Source organism: Sapajus apella, unplaced genomic scaffold (genome assembly GCF_009761245.1).
Source record: "Sapajus apella isolate SASKATOON/1434 unplaced genomic scaffold, GSC_monkey_1.0 scaffold143, whole genome shotgun sequence".
Taxonomy (NCBI): Eukaryota; Metazoa; Chordata; class Mammalia; order Primates; family Cebidae; genus Sapajus; species Sapajus apella.
In genome coordinates this window covers 2,333,917-2,352,945 of record NW_022437083.1, presented here as the reverse complement: position 1 = coordinate 2,352,945, position 19,029 = coordinate 2,333,917, and the positions used below count along the sequence as shown (strand labels likewise).

Below are 19,029 nucleotides of genomic sequence, written 5' to 3'. Positions count from 1 at the left end.
CCCTCTAGCCTCGCCCCCATAGCCCCAGTCCCCGCCTTCTCCCTCTGCTTCCCCACGTGGGCGGATACGCGACGGCCTTGTCCGTGGAGAAGGGCAGGTGGGTCGTGCGCACCAGGAAGATGAGACAGGTGACCAGCAGGGCGCCCGAGTAGAGGCACAGGGACAGGACGAGCAGCATGAAGAAGCGAAAGTTGCGGTGACCGATGCAGTTATTGACCCACTTGCAGTGGTGGTCAAAGTCCTGGGCGACAGGGAGAGGGAGCAGGCTCGAGGACTTCTCCGACCCGACTTCGATCACTTTCCCCCTGCCCTCTAGCCACCTGCCCTTGGCCCATGCACCGGCTTCCACCCCCAGGGAGAAACAGCCAGTGTCCCTAAGGCTGGCATTTCCCTTGTTAGAGCACACCTAGGTCTCTGTGGTATATCAGGTCACCTGTCAGGAGACATTAGAGACAAGGCTTGCCACACCTGGGAGACACATCCTACTGTAACTTTGGGCAGAACATAAACCATCTCTGGGCCTCCACTTTCTCACCCATTAGATAAAGATGATAGCAGCACCCTTGCCCAGCCAGCACTTGTAAACCTATGCAGGCTGTGACCACAAGAGAGACGGCCACTCAGAGCCAGGAGACCCTCCAACTTGGACACCCAGGCAAGGCCTCCCAGACCAGGTGGGCAGTCAGCCTGAGGGGCTTGGGTATCTCATGTTAGTGAACTCAGGGGTGGGACAGGGAGCTGCCTCTCCTTCCCAGGCCTGACCCAGTCCAGGACAGATGTAGGTGCCTGTGCACGTCAGCACCTGTGCAGACACAAGGGCCAGTCTCCCGGGACAGGTGCAGGCAGACAGCACAGGAGTGACCAAGAGTGGCTGGGAGTTACTGGCGCCCTTGGCCTTTAGCCGTCCTGAGGGACAGCTTCACACCCAGCCCCGGCCCCTGTATGAGGGGCTCCTGGTCCCAGCCAGATGTGGGGTGATGGCTGGCTGGTGGGCAGGTAGAGGGGCACTCACCTCCACACAGACGTTGCACCAGGGGCAGTGGTAGGTCCCAGGCGGGCAGTGGAAGCAGCACTTTGGGCACCACTGCAGGCGGAAGGCCCTGTGGTTCACCCACACCACGTGCATGGTCAGGGGCCCCTGCTCAGCAGAGCCTGGTGTGGGAAGAGGGTTGGGCACAGCAGAAGGCCCTGCGGTCACTCTGCAGCTGGGGCAGCTCCATGGCATCACAGGGCATGAGGAAGGGTGGAGACGAGGTGGGCAGGGGAACCTGGTCCCCACTGAACAAGCTGTCCAAGTTCAGAGAGGATGGCAGTCAAAGGGCAGACGGGTTTTCAGCCAGGAGAGTTTTGCATAAAACTCAGGCCTGGTATGGCACGGTGGCTCATGCCTGTAATGCCAGCACTTTGGGATCACCTGTGGTCAGGAGTTCGAGACCAGCCTGACCAACATGGAGAAACCCCGTCTCTACTTAAAATACAAAAAATTAGCCAGGCTTGGTGATGCATGCCTGTAATCCCAGCTACTCGAGAGGCTGAGGTAGGAGAATTGCTCGAACCCAGGAGGCGGAGGTTGCCGTGAGCCGAGATGGCACCACTGCACTCCAGCCTGGGCAACAAGAGCAAGACTGTCTCAAAAAAAACCAAAACCTCGGGCCTTTGGAGCAGTGCGCGCTGCCCTCAGTTGCGTTGTGCAGTGAAGGGAGGCGGTTTGGAAGAGCCCACTGGCCTCTGGCCCTGGCGCCCCCAGTTCTCCCATCTAGGGCACCGGGAAACCTCAACAATTCTGTTTTTCCACACTTTGGTGGCTTAAGAAATGGGGTGCCAGGGCCAGAGCAATGAAGACATGGGGTGAAGGGGTCCAGAGGCTGGAGGAGGGCGGCAGGAAGGGCGCTTTAGGAGCCATCCCTGCAGGTACAGTCCTTGGGGTGCCACCTCCTTCTCCCGGGGCTGATGCCTCACCTTGATGTAAGATGCCAGGGTCTGAGAAGTTGAGTGAAACAAGGCTGAAGAAGGTGAGGACAAAGAGGGGGCCTGTGACCACAGGAAAGGCCCACTCCCCGTTCTGAGCCAGCCACCTGCAACTGAGACGGGACCCGGGCTAGACCTCAGCAGGGGCAGCCTGGCTTACCTGGGTCAGGGTAAGGACCCACAGACCTTAAAGCCAGCTCTCAAAATCCAGGCTCCAGATACCCAGGCAGACTCATAACGGCTCCGCCAATGTCACCAGCATGGCCAGCCGCCCACAGCTCCCCGGCTGCACAGACACTGACCTCTGTGCCTTTGCACTTTCGGTTCCCTAGACCTAGAGCAGCCCTCCATCCCTGACCTCTGCCCCGTCTTCTGCACCCCGGCCCGCACCCTACCATCCCCTTCCGTTTCCCTTGCTGTCTCTCTATAGGAAACCTAACAGCTTGCCTGGAGACTCACGGAAATGCGAAGAAGAGGCCACTGAGAAAGACCAGCAGCACCACATTGCAGGCGGCAAACAGGCTGGGGAGGACCCAGGGAAGTGGGAGCAGAGGCGGGGGACGGCGCTCCTTCACGAGGGGCAGGGCGTCCCTTAAGGGTATCATGGCTGGGCCTCCTGCGCCTCCAGGGCAGGTCACAGCCAGCCAGCTTCCTCCCCAGCCCAGCTTTCAGAGCTCCAGGGCGGCCTCAGAGCCACTGCCCAGGATGAAAGGAAAGAAGCCCAGTGTGACATCACAGAGGCTGGGGGTCCTCAGTAGAGCTGTCTGCAGCTGCTCTGGCTCCCTGTGGTGACAGGCACTCCCAACAGCAAACCCCACCCCAACCCCACATACTGGGAACCGAGGTCCTGCCCTGGAGAGGTTGGCATTGCTGGAGGATATGACTTTGGAGAAATGTGTGGGGAAGAAAGCCGGTAATTTTCAGTCGGGCGCTGTAATCCCTGCAATCCCAGCACTTTGGGAGGCTGAGGCAGGTGGATCACTTGAGGTCTGGAGTTCGAGACCAGCCTGACCAACATGGTGAAACTCCGTCTCTACTAAAAATACGAAACTAGCCGGGAGTGGTGGAGAATCACTTGAACCTGGAAGGTGAAGGTTGCAGTGCGTGAGATCACACCACTGCACTCCAGCCTCCTGGGTGACCGAGGGAACGCCATCTCAAAAAAAAAGAAAAAAGAAAAAGCAAGTTGCTGAGTTTTATCACCCCTTCAAGCCCAGTGCTGGTGGGAGCAAACAGGGCTAACTGCCCATCCTAGCTCCGTGTTTTTATTTGCTGCAACCAAATTCCAGTGTGGGGGAGGGGGCAGCACTCCGCTCTGCTAAATAATTTCCCAGCTTTGGCTTCGTGACGCAGTTCTGCTCATTGAGACACAGGTGGATACCTGTTGAGGGCATCTACAAAACCTTTTTCCTGCCAGATAAAACGGAAGAAGACACCGCTGGAGAGCTCTGTCCCCTTCCTTCTGTCTTGAACAGAGGCGTGCTGGCTAGAGTGCCACCTTGGGGCCTTAGGCCACACGCCAGCACGCTGCCCAGCAGAGCCCAACCGCACTGCTGAGCCGAGGCCCAGCCCTGAACCGCCTCCCGCTGAGCTGCCTATTTTATTTATTTATTTAGAGAGGGAGTCTGGCTCTGTCGCCGGAGCTGGAGTGCAGTGGCACAATCTCGGCTCACTGCAACCTCCACCTCCCAGGTTCACTTGATTCTCCTGCCTCAGCCTGCCAAGTAGCCGGGATTACAGGCACACACCACCAAGCCTGGCTAATTTTTTGCATTTTTAGTAGAGATTTTTGCATTTTAGTAGGGGTTTCACTGTGTTAACAGACTGGTCTCCAACTCCTGACCTTGTGATCCGCCTGCCTCAGCCTCCCAAAGTGCCGGGATTACAGGCGTGAGCCACCACGCCCAGCCCTGAGCTGCTTATTATGTGAGAAAATAACGGGGCTTTTCATTCCACGCAGCTGACATGATCTGTCTGTCTGTAGAGACAAGGTTGGCCTTGATTGAACCTCTGGCCTAAAGCAATCCTCCTGCCTTGGTCTCCCAGAGCACTAGGATGACAGGCATGAGCCACTAACCCACCTCAGCTGACACTTGGCACTTGTTTTGGTGACTAAGCATCTGAACCCCATCAGGGCTCGGAGGATCTACACGCTGTGCATCTTGGTCAGGGTCAAAAACCATTTCCCTATCCCAACTGCAGCTGCAAATGGCCAGACACTCACTGTGGAGTTCTCTCTGTGGCTACTGCACAGGCCGTGACCCAGGTGCCACCAGGCAACTTCAGAGCTCCTGCCGCCAACTCACCGGGGACTCTGTGCTGAGACTTTGCACGTGTTGAAGTGTAACACTCATTTTGCAGGTTACTTGAATTCGACACTGATCTCATTATTCCACAACACAGATAAAATAGGTAATTCCGCTAGGCATGGTGGCTCACGCCTGCAATCCTAGCACTTTGGGAGACCAAGGCAGGAGGAGGGATGGCTTGCGCTCAGGAGTTCGAGACCAGCCTGGACAACATGGTGAGACCTTGTCTCTACTAACAATAAAAAATCTAGCCAGGTAGTGGTGTGCACCTACAGCACCAGCTACTCAGGAGGCTGAGCTGAAAGGGTTACTTGAGCCCTGGAAGGCCAGGGCTGCGGCGAGCTGTAATTGTGCCCCTGCACTCCAGCCTCTGGGCAAAAGAGCGAAACCTAACTCAAAAAAAAAGAAAAGTAATTTCAAGATTCTCCCTAATACGTTTTCATTTATTTGTTTTATTTTATTTTATTTTTTATTTATTTATTTTTGAGACAGTCTCACTCTGTCACCCAGGCTGGAGTGCAATGGCACAGCCTCAGGTCACTGCAACCTCTGCCTCCCGGGCTCAAGTGATTCTCCCACCTCAGCCTCCCGAGTAGCTGGGATTACAGGCGCCCACCACCACACCCGGCTATTTTTTATTTAAAAAAGAAATGAGACAGGCCGGGCATGGTGGCTCACACCTGTAATCCCAGCACTTTGGGAGGCCAAGTCAGGCAGACCCCTTGAGGTCAGGAGTTCGAGACCAGCCTTGCCAATATGGTGAAACCCTGTCTCTACTAAAAATACAAAAATTAGCCGGGGGTGGTGGCACACGCCTGTAGTCCCAGCTACTCGGGAGGCGGAGGTGGGAGAATTGCTTGAACCCGGGAGGCAGAGGTTGCAGTGAGCCAGTTGTGCCACTGCACTCCAGCCTGGGGGACAGTGAGTCACCTTCCCAAAAAATAAAAAGAGCTGGGCACGGTGGTGGTGCCTGTAATCCCAGCTACTTGGGAGGCTGAGGCTTGAGCCCAGGAGTTCTGGGCTTTAGTGCGCAGTGCCAGGTGTCTGCCCTAAGTTTGGCATCAATATGGTGACCTCTCGGGAGTGGGGGACCACCAGGTTGCCTAAGGAGGGGTGAACCACCCCAGGTTAGAAACGGAGCAGGTGAAAACTCCCGTGCTGATCAATAGCGGGGTCGCGCCTGTGAATAGCCACTGCACTCCAGCCTGTGCGACATGGCGAGACCTCGTCTCTAAGAAAAAATAAAAAAGAAGAGACACACCTCACGGTGTGGCCCAGGCAACACCAGGGCTCAGGCAGCCCTCCGGCCTCAGTATCCCAAGGGGCTGGATTACAACCCTGAGCCGCTGCACCCAGCCCCTGTTTATGGACTTTTTGTGTCATTAACCTATTGCTTTTAGCACTGTGTATTTTGATTTTTGGTAGTTTTTGAATTCAGGGGAGCTCTTTGCATTCTTGTCATCCTCTAAATCCCTAAAATTGTGATGTTATGTAGCAAAAGCATCGTAACAAAAAATTCACTAATGAACTCACCTAAGAGCCCCACTTAATCATCTCCTTTCATTCATTTCTTTTTATGTTTTATATATTGATTTTTTTTTTAATTGAGACAGAGTTTCACTCTTGTTGCCAAGGCTGTAGTGCAGTGGCACAGTCTTGGCTCACTTCAACCTCTGCCTCCCGGGTTCAAGCGATTCTCCTGCCTCAGCCTCCCAAGTAGCTGGGATTACAGGCGTGTGCCACCACCCGTGGCAAGTTTTATGTTTTTAGTAGAGATGGGGTTTCTCCATGTTGGCCAGGCTGGTGTCAAACTCCTGACTTCAGGTGATTCGCCTGCTTCAGCCCCCAAAGTGCTGGGATGACAGGCGTGAGCCACCGCGCCCCGCCTTTCTTTTTTTTTTTGAGACAGAGTTTTGCTCTTGTTGCCCAGGCTGCACTGCAATGGCACAATCTCGGCTCACTGCAACCTCCACCTCCTGGGTCCAAGCAATTCTCCTGCCTCAGCCTCCTGAGTAGCTGGGACTGCAGGTGTGCACCACCACACCCAGCTAATTTTTTGTATTTTTAGTAGAGATGGGGTTTTGCCATCTTGATCAGGCTAGTCTCAAATTCCTGACCTCAGGCAATCTGCCCGCTTCGGCCTCCCAAAGTGCTGGGATTAGAGGCGTGAGCCTCCAAGCCCGGGCAGAGATTTCGTCTTATAACGAGGCCAAGGGTAGAGTGGTCACTCCTCTGCTGTTGTGCACGTGCAGGCCATGCGTTCACTGCCTTCAGTATAAGATTTGAAGTGGGGCGCTGCCTATCTGAGCTTTTCAGGGTGCTGTGATCCGCGGACGTGGCACCTTGAAGATTTCTAGTGGAATGCTGCTTATCTGACTTTTTCGCTGTCCTGTAGTTAGCAGGTAGGGAAAAAGAAAGAAGAAGAAAGCAAAGGGGAATTCATCCACGGCCTGGGAGCCGAGCCCCATCCCCCGTGTCTCAGTAAGTATCAGATGGTGCTATCATATAATTTTGTGGGAAAAAACAAGCCTCAGAAATGGAATTCCGAAGGACTCATTCTTTTTGGTTCTAAAAATCCGTTTCTGACAGCTGGTCTCGACTGACCAAGCCCTCCCTGGGACGGGCCGGCCTCAAGTCAGGACCCCGGCTGGCCGGATTCCTGGCCACACTGCACAGAACACAGCCCCTCGGGGACCCTGGGTGGGGTGGAAGCCCCTCCCCTCACTGACACCCTGCTGGTCTCTCCTGGGGTCTCCCAGTCTCTGCTGCCCAGCTGCGAAACTGACCCTCACACTAAGGAAGGTCAGCTTCTCGGCCCAACCACTGCCCCTCCGAGTCCCTCCCGCCCTTCTACCCTCCCCGTCCCCCTTCCCCACTGTGTCCGAAGTTTCTAGGAACATCCTCAGGACCCTGTTGTCGGCTCTGGGAAGTCCAAAGTTCAGGGTTTTGGGCAATTAAACCCAAGGCCTGTCAGCGGGCTAGGGGTGAATGACCAGGGAGCATTCCTGCGGAAATGGTGGGAGGACGCTGAGTCAGTCTGTGTCTTTGTCAGGGTGGGGCTGAGGCCATTGACCCTCTGGGGGTCAGGGTCCTTACCTGCCTCTTCCTCCCCTGACCTCCACCTTAGGAGGCAGCTGGGCCGCTGAGATGCCTGCATCACAACGTTGTCCTCTGCCAAGAGCTGGACTTTTTAGGAGGAGGGTGAAACTGGACGGGACCCAGCTTGGCTCTTGGGAGAGGCTTTGAGGGGTCTGGGACAGGAGCGGGGCTCCTCTGCGTATGCCATCAGGGATGCTTTCTCTGCTCGTAGGGCCCAGCAGCCCAGGGCAGGGAGCCCCTCTGCCTTCCCGGAACTGACCCTCTGCACCCTCTCCTGGACCCTCTTCTCCCTACCTACAACCTCCACCGTGCGCAACGAAGCCCCTCCCCCAGGCCTCTCTGGCTGCTCTCCACACCCCCGTGGCTCTCTAACCTGGTTTCTTAACCTCTCTGGACCTCAGCTTCCTTATCTGTAAAATGGGAATAAGGATACTGCTTCCCCCGTAAAGCAGTCGTAACGTTTAAATAAGCCAAGGCCCACACTGCATGTCTGGCACAGCAGACGTGCTAACAGACTGCCTGCTGCTCTGAGTTTATGCTTTTGTCAATTACGCAAGCAAATCCTAAGGAACACTTCGTGTGTGCCAGGCTCCACGCCAGGAACCGAGAGGACCACGGTGCCGCAGTGCAAGACGCTGTGTGTGGCTTCAAAGAGATTTCCATCTCTTTGGACAGAGAGAAAAGAGAAGCTGTCAACCAGCACGATGGGCTGTAAGCACATGACTCGGAGGGCTTCAGGGCCTGCCAGCAACTCAGACCCTCGGGTGCACCCTCCTCCTGGGGCGCATCTTCAGGCCCAGTGGCGGGTGGGCTAAGCCTGGCATCAAGAGGTGATGAGCGGGCTTTGGGAGACCCACACCTCATCTGGCTGCTCCAACCTGTCCTCCTTCCCACGTGAGGCCTCAGGCCTAAGTCCCCCCCCGCGGAGTCCCGGGCCTGGGTTCCAGCAGGTTCCTCAGTGAGGAGCCAGGGCTTCGTCTCCACCCACCCCAGGCAGGAGTTTCCCGGTGCGTCCACCCCACCCCAGAAGGCTCCTTGAAGGGCAGGGTCGACTCCCCAGGATGGGCAGGGCGGGGCGCTTGTCCCAGCGGTGGGAGGAGCCACACGGGAGCTCTGCCAGCAAGAGGATCAAATTCCTCCAGGGTGAACTGTGAGACAGAAAGTCCCAGCAGCCGGGAAGGCCCTGGAACTGCACCTGCCCTCAACCCGCCCGGCAAGGCCCCCACGCGAGGCCCTTCCTGCCCCTCAGTGCCCCGGGGAGCGCTGGAGAGAAAGCAGCGATGGAGCCGGGCAGGACCCAGATACAGCTTGACCCGCGGTGAGTGAGGGCCAGGCATAGTGGGGCAGGGCTGAGCACCGCTGCCCCGAGGTCCTCAGGGACAGTGTGGGTTTGGGCCCTTGTGAGCCTTGCCCCCAGTGTGAGGAGGACCCCACAGGTGGGGGCAGCCAGGCCGCGCTCCCCAGGACCCACCCCTTCTCTGGCCGGCCCCTGGACTGCTGCCTGATCAGAGTGGAGACAGCCCTGGGTGGGCTCTCCAGGCATGCAGCCAGCACAGCCCTGGCCGGGTGGCAGCTTGTCTTACTCCCCAGCCTGGGCCAATTCTCCTCTCCCTCTAAGAAAAGGGCCATGAGGCTCCTGTGATCTCAGCGCTTTGGGAGGCTGAGGCGGGAGTCCAAGAGTTGGAGACCAGTGCCCAAGCAACATGGCGAAATTCTGTCTCTACTAAAAACGTAAACAGTCAGCCAGGGTGACACACACACACACACACACACACACACACACACACACACACACGCAGAACAAAAAGGGCCCTGAGGGGAAATGGACAAAGTCCCCGCACTTGGGAGTCTCTGAGGGTCCAGTGTGCAGCCCCCACCCCCACCCCGCATGGTTCCAGGACTGTCTGAGGGTCCATATGTGCAGAACTCCCCCCGCCCCCCATGGTTCCGGGAGTCTCTGAGGGTCCAGTGTGCAGAACTCCCACGCCCCCCGCCCCCCATGGCTCTGAACACAGGCTGGTCTCTCACCAGATACACGGCAGATCTTCTGGAGGTGCTGAAGACTAATTACGGCATCCCCGCCGCCTGCTTCTCTCACCCTCCCACCGCAGCCCAGATCCTGAGAGGTGAGTGGGGACCCTCCCTAGAGGGAACTGAGAGCAAGAGACACATGACCCAAAGGGGAGCCAGGCCGGCCGAGCGAAGCTGGGGAGAGGCGGCCCTGAGCTGGTCCACCTGCACAGAATAACTGGCCGCGTGTCCGTCACCTTAACAAGGTGGCTAAGGCCTTGGAGAAGGGAACCTTCTCAAGGAGTCAGTGGCCAAAATGGTAGCATGAGAGCCCAGCTCCGGAGAGCAGCCATCCTGCTGGGCCTCCGCAAGCCGGCCTCAAAGCTCATTCAAACTGGGGAATATGCGACCTGGGGTGCTTTTTCTGACCCGAGTCATCTAGGGACCCAAGATGGCACCCAAGTGGTCCGAGCACCATAGGGTCTCCTGGAGGCCTGCACAGCATCCTCCCCGGAGAAGGGCCTGTATCATTCTAGAGGGGAGGTTGTTGTGAGTGATGTGCTCCACACAGGTGGACCCAGTTCTATCTGTTTTACGACGCAGCCTTTCTGAAAAACCCTTGTTCTTGGCCAGGCTCGGTGGCTCACGCCTGTAATCCCAGCAATTTTGGGAGGCTGAGGCTGGAGGATCACCTGAGGTCAGGAGTTTGAGACCAGCCTGTCCAACATGGTGAAACCCCGTCTCTACTAAAAATACAAGAGTTGGGCTAGTGTGGTGGCCTATGCCTGTAGTCCCAGCTACTTGGGAGGCTGAGGCAGGAGAATCGCTTCAACCTGGGAGGCGGAGGTTGCAGTGGGCTGAGATCGCGCCAGTGCACTCCAGCCTGGGTGACAGAGTGAGTGAGACTCCATCTCAAAAAAAAAAAAAAGAAAAAGTGAAAGGCATAGGGTGGGGCTCCACGTACTCCCTGGGCATGAAACACTGGGGACCAAGGCCTGGAATGCTTAGAGAAAGCGCGGCTCCGGCCTGCACACTGTGGGTTCCCTGTGCATGCTGACCACCTCTGACACGCCGGATCAAAGGCTGCGTCTCTACAGTGTGCTGAATGCGTTTCCCAGGCAGCAGGACGCGTCAGTATGCATTCACACGCAGACACGGCACGTCCTTGGACTGTATGGCTTCGCTTTCAGATGAACCAGTGCGAATGCCCATGGCCAGGGCGTCCAGACGTGCCTGGTGGCCACGCCGTGGTCAGTGCCAGTACGTGGCTGCTACAGCAGTTCCAGGAACCTGTTCAGAGTGCAGCTGGTGGCACAAGCCTCGCTCACACAGCAGCTCTCACCGAGGGAACATTTGCCAGTCTCTGGAGAGGGTTTCCATTGCCATGCTGGAAGGTACCTTGTGGGCAGAGGCCAGGAGAGCTGCTAAACTTCCTACAGTGCACAGGACCGCTCCCCACAAAAGATGATTCAGGCCGAAGGGTCAATAGTGCTCAGGTTGAGAAACCCTTCCGTACACAACGAAAACGGGTTCACATTGCTTTGCTACAAAATGTGCAAACAGAACCCCCAAGGCTGTTCAAAACAGAGACGCCATTCTAAGCCTGCTGGTCCGGCAAGCTGCAGGCAGAGTGGGTGGGATTTGGGCAGTGGGCCCTCCAGGGCGGGGAAGCTGAGCAGAGGAGTCGGCGGGTGCCCCAGGCTGTACTTTATCCTGCAGAGGGAAGGAGCTGGCGAGGGCTCTGAGATTGGGAGAGGCCGGGAGAGGCCGGATGAAAGTAGTGCTTCATGACCGTTAATCAGTAATCAGGACGGACTGCAGAGGAAGAGCCTTAAAAGCAGGGATGTGGCGGGGCGCGGTGGCTCATGCCTGTAATCCCAGCACTTTGGGAGGCTGAGGCGGGTGGATCATTTGAGATCAAGAGTTCAAGACCAGCCTGGCCAACATGGTGAAACCCTGTCTCTACTAAAAATACAAAAATTAGCTGTGTGTGGTGGTGGACACCTGTAATCCCAGCTACTCGGGAGGCTGAGGCAGGAGAATCGCTTGAACCTGGGAGTCAGAGGTTGCAATGAGCCGAGATCACCCCACTGCACTCCAGCCTGGCAACAGAGCGAGACTCTGTCTCAAAAAAATTGTATGCTCTGCAGGAATCATATTTAACTTTGATGCATTTCCAAAAATCCCCTCGCCGTGGAATACTTCTGTCCCATAGTATCCATTCAGATGCACTTTTGGGGAAATTGGGTTCAACCAGGAAAGAAGAGGCCACCTTCTAAGAAGATAAAGAGTTTGATGGAAAGCCCAGTACCGGGCTGCGGGTGCTAAGGAGCTTGTCCTTTCCTGATTAGAGCACCAAAGGCAAGAGATGTAAGACACTGCGACAGCATTCGCGTGAGAGAATCTGCCCGCCTCATCTCCGAGAGGGAACGGTTCTCCTACGGTTGCCTTTGATCACCTCTCCCGTATCCACACGTACACACACCTAGAGTCACTGTGTGCGGTGCAGAAGAATCGTGTGGGCTTAGCGTCGTGAACCCGAGCTTCCTTCCAGGCTGTGTGACCATGGGCAAGGTGCTTCATTCTCTGAGCCTAGTTTCCTGAAAAAGTCTATAAAATGGGGGTGATGACGGGAATTACCACAGGGTTATATCTTTCATTAAACCAACAGTTGCACAGCAGTTACTGCTCCAGTCATCTGAGAACAGAGCACAAGCTTGACAAAGTCCCTGCCTCCATGGAAAGTCCACACTGAGCTAGTAAACAGCTCTGTGGACACAGATAGCCCCGACGTGGCTGGAGGACGTAACCTCACGGGGACATCACCTGGAATGGAGATTTCCAAGGGGCAGGGAGCAGTTAGGGAAATGAAGACTGGGAAAGGCTGTGGGTTTATGGCTTGTGAAAGGGCAGTTTTTACACTCTGAGGGCTGATGAGGACTCGCTGGGGGTTAGGGAGGCTCTGGCAACGGCCACCCTTGCCAACCCTTGCCAAACCACGGAATATTGGTTTTAGGAAACCATCTGCATTAATTTTGGCTTTTTCCTATCTGGACTTTGCCTATTGTCTGAATTTTTTTTAATTACACATTTTTATTATAAAAATCATTCAGGTTTAATAAAAAATAGATATATAGCAGTAAAAAGAAAAAAAAAATCATCTACAATCACACCCAGAGACAGGCACTGCAAGTATCTTAGTGTAATTTCCTTTTTCTGTGCTTCTTTTTTTTGATACTGAGTCTCGCTCTTTTGCCCAGGCTGGAGTGCAATGGCGCAATCTCAGCTCACTGCAACCTCTGCCTCCCAAGTTCAAGCATTCTCCTGCCTCAGCCTCTCAAGTAGATGGGATTACAGGCGCACGCCACCACACCCAGCTAATTTTGTATTTTTGCTAGAGACGGGGTTTCACCATGTTGACCAGGCTGGTCTCAAACTCTTGGCCTCAAGTGATCTGCCTGCCTCAGCCTCCCAAAGTGCTGGGATTACAAGCATGAGCCACTGTGCCCGAACCTTTCCCTGTGCTTTTATTTAACATTTGTAGATCATACTAGTCCTATAATTTTATGTTCTGTTTTTGTAAGCATGACATTAAAATAAAATTTTCACATCATTGTATATTTGGAAAAATGTTTTTCTCTAAAAAAAAAAAGTTTATTTTTGTTATAAAATACATATTCATTATAGAATAATTAGAAAAGAGAGACACTAGAGATTTTCACACACAGAGAAAAGGCCGTGTGAGGACACAGTAGAGAGTGGCTGTCAGCCGGCTGCTGTGGCTTGCACCTGTGATCCCAGCACTTTGGGAGGCTGAGGCGGGCGGATCCCTTGAGGTCAGGAGTTCGAGACCAGCCTGGCCAACACGGTGAAACCCCATCTCTACTAAAAATAGAAAAATTTGCCGGGTATGGTGGCAGGTGCCTGTAGTCCCAGCTACTCAGGAGGCTGAGGCAGGAGAATCGCTAAAACCCGGGAGATGGAAGTTGCAGTGATATGAGATCAGGCCACTGCACTCCAGTCTGGGCAACAAGAGTGAAACGCCATCAAAAAAAAAAAGAAAAGAAAGGGAAGGAATGAAGGGAGGGAAGGAGGGAGGGAGGGAGGAAGGAAAGGAGAAAGAAAAGGAGGAAGGGAGGGAGGGAGGAAGGAAGGGAGGGAGGGAGGGAGGGAGGAAGAGAGGGAGGAAGGGAGAAAGGTGGTTGTCTGCAAGTGGAGGAACAAGGCCTCAGGAGAAACCAAACCTGCTGACACCTTGATCTTGAACTTCTAACCTCTAAAACTATAAGAAAATAAATTTAAGGTGTTTATTATTTTATTTTATTTTTATTTTTATTTATTTATTTTTTTTTTTTGAGACGGAGTTTCGCTCTTGTTACCCAGGCTGGAGTGCAATGGCGCGATCTCAGCTCACTGCAACCTCCGCCTCCTGGGTTCAGGCAATTCTCCTGCCTCAGCCTCCTGAGTAGCTGGGATTACAGGCACACGCCACCTGCCCAGCTAATTTTTTGTATTTTTAGTAGAGACGGGGTTTCACCATGTTGACCAGGATGGTCTCGATCTCTTGACCTCGTGATCCACTCGCCTCGGCCTCCCAAAGTGTTGGGATTACAGGCGTGAGCCACCGCACCCGGCCTACACCATCTCTTAAAGAGAGAGAGAGTGCCTGCCTGCCTGCCTCACTGGCTACCTTCTCGCCTGTCACCAGATTTCTGAGGAGAGCACAGCTCTCTGGATCAACACCTTCCTCGGCGTGTCCACGCTGTTGGCCCTCTGGACCCTGGGCATCCTCTTCCGTCAAGCCAAGCTACACCTGGGTGAGCAGAACATTGGAGCCAAGTTTGCTCTGTTCCAGGTAACGATACCCTGGGAGAGAAAAGATGTTTAATAACAGAGCTACAAGTGATTGGGGTTAGGGGGCAAGACCAATCAAGGCTCCAAGTGGGCCTGGGAATCTTTTTCCTAAGCCTCGGGTCTCTCATGAGATTCGAAAATGATTGCTGTGCTTCCCACTTTCCGTCTTTCTGTGCTGCAATTGTTTCCCAGGGCTGCCATGGCAAAATACCACAAACCAGATGGCGTAAAGCAACAGACATGTAAGCCCAGCACTCTGGGAGGCTGAGGTGGGCGGATCTCCTGAGGTCAGGAGTTTGAGACCAGCCTGACCAACATGGAGAAACCCCGTCTCTGCAAAAATACAAAAGTAGCCAGGTGTGGTGGTGCACACCTGTAGTCCCAGCTACTCGGGAGGCTGAGGCAGGAGAACTGATTGAACCCAGGAGGCAGAGGTTGCAGTAAGCTGAGATCATGCCATTGCACTGCAGCCTGGGCAACAGGAGCAAAACTCCATCTCAAAACAACAACAACAACAACCAGATATGTATTGTCGCATTGTGTCACGCTCCTTCTGCACCCCGAGGGCTCTCCACCCTTCCACCCTGGCCTCCCTAGTTTCTGGGCTTGCCGGCAGTCCTGGGCGATCCTTGAGCAGCATCTGCGTCACTCCAGTTTCTGCCTCCATCACATGATATTCTTGCCTGTGTTTCTGCGCATCTTCTATTATTATTATTATTATTATTTTTGAGATGGAGTCTTGCTCCGTCACCCAGGCTGGAGTGCAGTGGCGCCATCTCAGGTTAAGCGATTCTCCCGCCTCAGCCTCCCATGTAGCTGGGACTACAGGTGTGCACCACCACGCCCAGCTAATTTTGTATTTTTAGTAGAGACAGGTTTTGCCATGCTGGCCAGGCTGGTCTAAACTCCTGACCTCAGGTGATCTGCCTGCCTTGGCCTCCCGAAGTGCTGGGATGACAGCCGTGAGCCACAATGCCCACCATCTTGTCTATTTTTAGGACACGAGTCAAATTGGATTGAGAGCCACAGTATTCCATTATGGCCTCATCTTAACTAATTACATCTGTAACAAACTGTTCTTAAATACGGTCAAAGTACGAGGGCTCAGGACTTCAGCACAGCTTTTTGGGGGACACAATTTAACCTATGACACGTATGTTAACAAACATTACATTTGTCTACCCTTGCTTCTCGCTTTCCTTTTCTACCTGTGACTTCCTAAAACTCTGTAATCCATCAACACCAGCAGCAGTCTCCAGCGACCGCTATAGACTACCTACACCATGTGCTAGGCATTTCGTACACTACACTTAAATTTTCACAATCCTGGAACTCATTATTATTCCCATTTTACAAAGGAAGAAACAGACCCAGAGATGTCCTTGCTCAAAGGCACGTAAGGGATAAGGCTAGAATCCATACCCAGGTGTGTCCGACTCCTCCACACTCTGTCTTCTCAGTTCCCTGCCTCTTTGTCTTCACGCCGCTTCTGAAAATTCTCAGAGGCATGTCTGCCCACTTTCTGTGGGCGGCATTCTCTCTCTAATCCTCCAAATGCAGTGACCTGTGACCCAGTCCTGTTCTCCTTTCTCCATCCTGTCTCCTTGCTGGTCTTCTACTCCCAAGGCGCAGTGACTGGCCTACAGTTAACAGTGATTTCACCTACCTCCTTCCACCTACGTACATGCCTCCCAACTGTGAATGTCCAGGCACATAGTAGGTAGAATGGAAGGGGCTGTGGGAACAGAGAGAAGTCCCTGGAATGAGTCAGAGACTGAAGGGGCAGCAAGGTTCTGAGTCCCAGAAGTACTTAAGACCAGGTTGAAGGATAAAAACCCTGTGATTGCCGAGCCTGCCCAAGGCTAATGTGGAGAGCGTGGACAAGCCCCACTGGCCTTGAAGAAGCGATGCTTCTCCACAGTGTACTCGGAGGGCTTCCAGGGCCTCTGGATCTTCTTCTCCTCACTCTCCTTCTTTCTTTATTGTGGTGAAATACTGATAAAATTTGCCCTCTTAATGATTTTTTTTTTTTTTTTTTTTTTTTTGAGACAGAGTCTCGCTCTGTTGCCAGGCTGGAGTGCAATAGCGAGATCTCAGTTCATTGCAACCTCCGACTCTGGGGTTCAAGTGATTCTCCTGCCTCAGCCTCCCGAGTAGCTGGGATTACAGGCATGTGCCACCACGTGTGGCTAATTTTTGTATTTTTAGTAGAGACGGGGTTTTACCATGTTGGCCAGGATGGTCTCAATTTCTTGACCTTGTGATCTGCCTGCCTCGGCCTCCCAAAGTGCTGGGATTACAGGTGTGAGCCACTGTTTCCAGCCCAATGATTTTGAAGTGTAACGTTCTGTGGCATTAAGTACATTCGCACTGTTGCACAACCATTACCTCCATCCATGCCCAGAACTTCTGAAATTTCCCCTGCTGAAACCTGGTACCCATTCAACACGAATTCCCCGTTGCCCACTCCTCTCAGTCCCTGGCATGGCAGAGACTTTTCAAAGGGCACTTGAATGGTTAGTTGTCCAGTATTCTAGGAGCAGAGACCTCAGGCACTTGAGCTGGATGAAATAACTCTTCTCTAATCACCCCACCTTTTTTTATCCATTAAGTGCTCATTGGTAGCCACGGCTGGGACAGGAGTTAAAAATGAACCCCTTCATCAGTTCTTAAATCTTGTCAGAAATTCTAAAATATTGGGTAGAGGCCCGGGCGCAGTGGCTCATGCCTGTAATCTCAGCCCTTTGGGAGGCTGAGGTGCGCAGATCACGAGGTCAAGAGATCAAAATCAGCTTGGCCAACATGGTGAAATGCTTTCTCTAATAAAAATACAAAAGTTAGCCTAGTGTGGTAGTGTACGCCTGTAGTCCCAGCTACTCGGGAGGCTGAGGCAGGAGAATCGCTTGAACCCAGGAAGCGGAGGTTGCAGTGAGCCGAGATCACACCACTGCCCGCTAGCCTGGCAACAGATCAAGACTCTGTCTCAAAAAAAAGAAAATGAGAATGTCATTTGCCTAGAAATGAAAATCCCACAGATTTTTAATGAAGTGAGAGTCTCAACCCTCTGCAACTGCACAGATCTGACGGTGGGTGGAATCTGCCCAGTGGAAGGGAAGGCCCAGCGGTGGGCCGGCTGGGCTCTGTGCCGTGGGGCAGGACCCCACCCACCCATGCCTCTCTCTGGTGCCCCACAGGTTCTCCTCATCCTGACTGCCCTGCAGCCCTCCATTTTCTCAGTCTTGGCCAATGGCGGACAGATTGCTTGTTCACCTCCCTTTTCCTCTAAAATCAGGTCTCAAGGTGAGCACATGGAGGCCCCTATCCCATCGTGGGATGGATGAGGTAGGGAAGAGTCGGGAAAGAAAGGGCCTCAGACAGACATTAGGGCAACTGACTTCTGCTCAGAATGTTCAGAAGGGATCTCCAGGAAATCCCAACAAAGGCTTTAAGGAAACTATGACCTCTCTGATCACACAGAAGAGAAGTGAAACCCCACAGCTTGGGGACAGCCCAGAGTGCCAGCCCAGAAAGCCACCGGTTCAACCGTCAGCCTCAGGGAGAGGAATGGGTGTGGCTGAAAAACAGAAGCCCATGTTGATTGAACACACATAAGAAATGGACTTTAATGCTAGCCTCAGATCACAGAATTAGACAGCCAAGTTCTGGTTCTGGCTCTACCGGTAACCTGCTATGTTATTTATGATAATTTTGTATCCCTAAGTCCTAATTTGGGGATAAATCGGAGAAAGTGTTGCTCAACTCATATGCCGGGGCTGCTGGTAAAATACCACCTCTATAACTCAGTGCAACCTACGTTCTATTTCGCCCCACACTGCAGTGATGAACTGCCACCTCCTCATACTGGAGACTTTTCTAATGACTGTGCTGACACGGACGTACTACCGGAGGAAAGACCGCAGGGCTGGGTATGAAGCTTTCCCTTCTCCAGACCTGGACTTGACCCTCAAGGCCTAAGGTGGATGGCCTGGGCAGTGAACGAGATGCTGTACTCATTAGAATAAAGACTTCCTTACTGTCCCTCAACCTTGACCAAATGGGGAAGCATTTCCATTGTCAGCACAGGCCGGCAGACTCCATGTGACACGACAGATGAAGGTGAACACTGTGTGGGATAAAACTGTTTTGGATCTTGCCTGGGGAAGGTGTTTTAAGTTTTGTAATAAACAAGATGAAGCCTGAAAATGTGTAACTGGGCACACGGCCTCTGTCCATGTCACTATGGGTCCTTCAGGGTTGTATATTGCTGGCTGGGTGTGCTGGCTCATGCCTGCTATCCCAGCACTTTGGGAGGCTAAGGTGGGAGGATCGCTTACGCCCAGGAGGTTGAGGCTGTAGTGAGCGATGGTTGTGCCACATACTGCAGCCTGGGGGACACAGGGAGGCCCGGTCTCTGGAAAAAAATAAAGGAAAGCTTACTGAGCTTTCCGAAGCAGATGGAAAGAGGAAGTACTGTTACTGGTATAAGAACAGAACTTGGTTACGCAAAATAGCACCTGCCCAAAGTCTTGAAGAAGCCAGGCCTCTGGAGAACAGATGGAAGGTGCTCCTTCCCTTACAGACGTGTCACCAGGGCACCAACCACACGAGGCCTGGGGGTGCGGGTCAGCCTTGCTTTGTGGCACACTGGCTTTTGAGTCTTCGGTGACAAGCTACAAAAGGAATCTCCTGATACTGTGGGCATGGGCTTGATTTCCGAGGAGAGAATGAGTATGCAGAAGCAAAGGTACTGAGAGGCCAAGTAAAAGTCCCAAATCCACAACATGTGCCA

General features: G+C 53.5%; 2 protein-coding genes across 2 annotated transcripts; one reads left to right on the top strand and one right to left on the bottom strand.

Moving 5' to 3' along the window:
* Positions 1-4: 4 nt before the first annotated feature.
* On the bottom strand, positions 5-2,949 carry ZDHHC19 (zinc finger DHHC-type palmitoyltransferase 19). Its single transcript, XM_032264233.1, has 4 exons — positions 2,428-2,949; positions 1,960-2,081; positions 1,013-1,152; positions 5-241 (listed from the first exon to the last, which is right to left on the bottom strand). Exons 1-4 carry the CDS (start codon positions 2,571-2,573, stop codon positions 5-7), a joined length of 645 nt encoding a protein of 214 aa, XP_032120124.1. The 5' UTR covers positions 2,574-2,949.
* Positions 2,950-8,436: 5,487 nt separating this feature from the next.
* On the top strand, positions 8,437-18,447 carry SLC51A (solute carrier family 51 subunit alpha). The gene is made up of 7 exons (XM_032264232.1): positions 8,437-8,694; positions 9,408-9,621; positions 10,577-10,694; positions 11,738-11,756; positions 14,040-14,241; positions 17,435-17,540; positions 18,079-18,447. Exons 1-7 carry the CDS (start codon positions 8,657-8,659, stop codon positions 18,213-18,215), a joined length of 834 nt encoding a protein of 277 aa, XP_032120123.1. The 5' UTR covers positions 8,437-8,656; the 3' UTR covers positions 18,216-18,447.
* Positions 18,448-19,029: the final 582 nt, after the last annotated feature.